The sequence below is a fragment of the Nicotiana attenuata genome, chromosome 2, assembly GCF_001879085.1.
Source record: "Nicotiana attenuata strain UT chromosome 2, NIATTr2, whole genome shotgun sequence".
In the NCBI taxonomy this organism is placed as follows: Eukaryota; Viridiplantae; Streptophyta; class Magnoliopsida; order Solanales; family Solanaceae; genus Nicotiana; species Nicotiana attenuata.
The window spans coordinates 13,245,577-13,250,729 of record NC_031990.1 but is presented as its reverse complement, the minus strand read 5'-3'; the positions used below and the strand labels follow the sequence as shown (position 1 = coordinate 13,250,729).

The window sequence follows — 5,153 nt, the reverse complement described above, 5'->3', positions numbered from 1 at the left end:
AGGTGCTTTTAAACAAGTACGAGAAAAAGAGGTCAAAGATTTCATTTGGCGAAATATCATATGCCGATTCGGCGTACCAAAGGGAATCGTATGTGACAACGGCCCACAATTTATAGGCGGACAAATCACAGAGTTTTTTCAAAGTTGGCAAATCAAAAGGATTACCTCAACACCTTATCATCCGGTGGGTAATGGACAAGCTGAATCGACGAATAAAGTCATTATCAACAATATGAAGAAACGATTGGAGGAATCCAAAGGCAATTGGCCAGAGGTGTTACCTGGTGTTTTATGGGCTTATCGCACGGCAGCAAAAACAAGTACGGGGGAAACACCATTTTCACTGGCATACGGAGATGAAGCCTTGATCCCAGTCGAGATAGGGGAGCCAAGCACGAGATATGCACAAGCAACTGAGGAATCTAATGAAGAAGAAATGCGAATAAACTTAGATTTACTTGAGGAAAGGAGGGAAGCTGCGTTAATAATAATGACAGCACAAAAACAGGTTATGGAACGATATTATAATCGGAAAGCTCGCCTAAGATACTTCAAGATTGGGGACTTCGTACTCAAAAATATTTTTCAATCCACGAGAGCGGCTAACGCGGGAAGTTAAGTCCAACTTGGGAAGGGCCTTATAAGATTCACGGTATTGCAGGAAATGGAGCATACGAGCTGGAAACAATGGATGGTAAGATTCTACCTTCATATTGGAATGTCGTTCATCTGAAGAGATATTATTTCTAAGGAAAAGAAGTATCCACGGGCAGGTACCTTCATTTTCGAATTTTATTTTTTGAATTATTAGAATTTTACTAACGATTTTAGATGATAGGAAAAACGCTAACCCGTACTAAATGATGAGTCACGACCTGCAAGACACGCGGAAAAACATAAATTCCCGATCTAGGGTTACAATTTATTCTGATAAAAATTCAAACGGATTTAGCAGTCTTCATCTATAATCGCACCTTTGAGTCCCGTATGTTTTTTTCTTTTCAGGGAAATGACCAAATAAGAGGAGTAAACAAGTGCTCGAGATTTCATACTTCAAAGCTCAAACACTTGGGGGACTATATAATATACGTCATACGTATAAAGAAGGCAAAGAAGACTAAGAAGATAGTCGAAAGTACAAATCAAAGCCTCAAAGTCTACTCATCAAATGAGTCAAGTTCAGAGCAAAGTTACGATCCAAATAACACAAAGCCATTCGAAAAACCTTATAGATTTCAAATTTTTTATGATATCTAGGTTAAAGGCAGTGTAAGAAAGAGGTTGTAAAGGAAAACCTTGAGTTTTATTTTCTCTTTTGAAATCTGTTGTAAAAGAAAACAGTTACGAGAAAAGTTATAGAAGTTATTTAAACACATGTAAGATGTTATTTAAACTTGACAAAGTTCAAATGAAAAACCTTATAAAAGTTATTTCAAGAAACATGTGTGTTCCTATTTCTTTTGTCGTACATTTACACCATTATGAAGTTGAGACATCCTCTTCATTAAGTGTCGAAAATAAAAGGGCCCTCTTTTATAAAATTCATGTGTGATTCGAAAATACATGAAGTTAATAAAGCATTTTATAAGATAAAAAATGCAAAAAAACGGGTAAGACATAAACCCACGAATTAATTAACAAGTCCTTAAAGTATAAAGGCAAAGACGAGCAAAACAGAAGCTCAAAATAACTAAGTTAAAATAGAAAACTTCTTAATATTAAAAAGTTCAGACTAAGTACAAAACTTAGTCATAAACTATTTGTCATTTATACAAAAGTGCCCCGAAAAGGTCTGGGGACTTATCATTTCCAAAAAACTAAACCCCCAAATGGGACCGGGGGTTACAACCACATTCCACAAAAAAAAGGAAAGTAACATGTCATAAACTTTTCACTAAGGGGCTGAAGAAGGATCTGAAACAGGGTCATTAGCAGCAGAAGGTTCGAGATGGCTTGAAGGAGTTGGAGCATTCACCGTACCCATATCATCTTCAATGTGCTCGGGAATATCAGCCGTGGGAGAAGGGAAGTCTTGGTTTTGCTGAGTTTTTTCAACAGTCTCTTTTATTTTGGCTAACTCAGCATCCAAACTAAAGCCCTCTTGGCCAACTTCCACTAGGGTATCGTGGCGTGTGTTCAAAATTGCCCAACTCACTTCCATTATAGTCTTGTCCTCAAGAATCTCGTATTCTTGTTCCCACTGATCAATCTCGTTTTTAAGCTTTTCATTTTCAGCCAGGGCAGAATCATAAGAAGCTTGTAGAGGAGCGAGTGAACTCTCTAAAAAACTGACCTTGTTAGAAGACTCACGAAGATCTTCTTGGGTTTGAAAGTGTTTGCACGAGTTCACCAGCATAAGCTTCCTTCTTGCTTATTAAAGCCTTCAGTTCTCTGATTTCTTCACTGGCTTTAGAAATTGCTCAGAGAAAGATGTTTCGAGGAGATTCTTATCCTTGTCAGCTTGATTTGAGGAAGCCTTCTCGATTGCTAACTGAAGTTAAAAACTTCAGTTGCTGCTCCAAGGTACACTTACTCTCTTCTAACACTTCCATGTCAATTTGAAGACCTTCATACTGTTCTCTCCAGTTGTCCGCTTCAACTTGATAATCATGCATTAATTGCTCCATGTGGGAAATTCTTTTCATCATCTCCATGCCAACTAGATTGATCTAAAAAAGGAAAAACAGTAAGAACCTTAAGTAGAAGAAGGGTAAAGTATGAAAAAGAATACCTTTAAAGATGATTGCACTATGTCATTCATCCAAGTCAAAGAGTTGTGACTCTCAAGCTTGGATTTCTCAACTGGACCAATCATAGGCTTCAACCACACATCAGCCTGACCTGATTTCCTCAAAAGGTTACCATCAGCAGGAACCTCGATGATAACTTGCCTCATAGCTTCACTTCCACTTGAGGAACCAACCTCAGTATGATGGACAGCTGTAGGAGGGACAATGGAAGGAGTCAAAATAGCCTGGGGCGGAGCAGCGACAGCAGCGGTCATAACCGGTAAAGAAGATGTCACAGGAGCATGCATGGAAAATGAGGCAAGGGGCGCTTCATCAGAAACCGGACCTAAACTTTCACTATCAAATCCACGAGCAAAAAGCTGATCAACAGAATCACGAGCAGCCGCGGGAGTGTCATCATCGGAAATCACCAAAGTGGCTTCAACAGGCTCAATTAAAGGAATAGAACAAGGGGGAGATGCTTCATCATCTGAAATAACGCGTCTTCTAGCTCGTGGCCTTTTTATCAAAGAACCCTCATCTTGTTCTTCCTCTTCTTCAGAATCTTGATCACCGGAGGCTTCCTTTTCGATGAAGAACCCAGAACAATCTCTTGGGCTCTTTCCAAAGAAACTCTGGAAGCTATGACGGCCTCAACACTTATGCCTCGAATGGGAAATCCTGATAAAAAGAAGGATTAAAGTAAGCTTTAAGGAAAGAAGTAAATAGAAATACGAAGCATATAAAGGAAAAAGCACTTACCGTGAGTTTTCACTTTCCAACCAAACCGATGAGAAAGGTTTTTCCAAGATCTACCTTCCATCGGAGCAACACTTAAATTTTCTACCCAACCACGGAAATTGGGAATTTCATCAACAATTCCCATGGTTGCTGAAAAAGAATAAGAAGTTAAAATGACAATCATCAAAAATAAAAAGAGATACATAGAAAAGTTATGAAAAGAAAACTTATGTGCAAAATTTCATTTCTCAGAAAATGGAACATTCTCTTCAACTACTAAACCAACAGTGGGGGCAGCAACAAATCCGACATACCAGCCACGGTCTTTATCGTCCTCCGGGCTAACCAGAACTCTTTTACTTCTCGCTACTAAGGTAAAAATTCCATGACAGAAAAGTTTGGGAGAATAAAGATGGATTAAATGGAAGAAAGTAAAAGGCAAGCCAGCCATGTTGGCCAAATGCCTCAAACAAGCAACAACCCTCCACACTATATGGCCAATTTGTCCTAAGCAAACATCGAAAAAAAGACAGAATTCGGGGATAACCGGGTCAATAGGAGGTTTGAAATTCAAAGTAAAAGGGTATGTATATACGAAAGAAAACCCAATCAAATAAGAAGTGATTCTTTGGTTTGCATTGAGGATTATAATGGGAAAATCATGACTCCAATGGCAATCCCTGCGAACCACGAAAATCAAACCTTTAGTGACCTGAGTTGGGTAAATATCAACACGATCTAATGAAGACATAGAAGAAACTTGGTTTCTGATGGACTCTCTATCATTGTAAAAAGATAGTTCAGAAGGAACAATTTCGTCAACCAAAGGTTCACGAAGAGGTTCATTGAGCTCTTTATTTCTAGATGAAGACCTTTGAGAAAGGGAACCTCTAGTTCTAGAAGGTGGAGTTGAACTCGTAGAAGGAAGAGAAGGACCCCGAGAAGATGAAGAACCTAAACTACGAAGTCTTCCTCCTCCCCTACTTCTAATAGGAGCAAGAGGAAGGTTATCAATGATAGGAACTCTACGAGGGTTAGGGTTTGAAGAAGACATAATAGCACGAGGAAGAAGAAGACTAAAGTTGAATATTCTGAACCTTTTGTGAAAGAGACAAAGATGAAGGCTTATATTTATACTCAGAAGAAACCGTCAAAGAAAAAGACGCAATGATAGAAACGTCATGATGAAAGCTGTCATTTCGTAATTAATGAAGCCATAAAAAAGCCTTAAAAAGTGCTGAAAAGTTGCAGAACCAATCGGGAGGTGCCACGTGTCGTGAATATTAAATGAAAGTGACATATGAAGCGTCGGTTCCAGAGAAGAAATAATGGCGGAAAATATTCCTGCTTTAATGAGATCCACTTCCCAAATATTTTATTGAAGAATAAATGGCAAGTGGGGGGACTATCTGTATTGGGAAAAATTGAGTTCGTGTATGGAATTAAATATGAGGTGATATATCATGACACGTGGACTAGTAGAAGAGTGACTGATTGGCAAAGAAAAAAGGCACGAGCTTCAACAGGCACAGGCAGAGGAAGGATAAAAGCTCGTACCTATTGATATTCAGCAGTTATATCAGAAGAATGAACTTTTGTAGTAAAAGCGGTACAGATACGTATTATTGGTAATTAATAGGCATTAATTACGGAAAGCGTTATGGAATTTGTAGAGAATCAGTT

General features: G+C 38.6%; 1 protein-coding gene across 1 annotated transcript; it reads left to right on the top strand.

The window, feature by feature from the left end:
• Window positions 233-733, top strand: LOC109216694. The gene is made up of 2 exons (XM_019380879.1): window positions 233-508; window positions 662-733. Exons 1-2 carry the CDS (start codon window positions 233-235, stop codon window positions 731-733), a joined length of 348 nt encoding a protein of 115 aa, XP_019236424.1.

What these genes read in the sequence shown, in the direction of transcription:
- LOC109216694 (XM_019380879.1), top strand. Translation starts at nt 233, where the DNA reads ATGAAGAAACGATTGGAGGAATCCAAAGGCAATTGGCCAGAGGTGTTA. An exon ending in TAATGACAGCACAAAAACAG is followed by an intron (nt 509 to 661) that starts GTTATGGAACGA and finishes ACGGTATTGCAG; the next exon opens with GAAATGGAGCATACGAGCTG.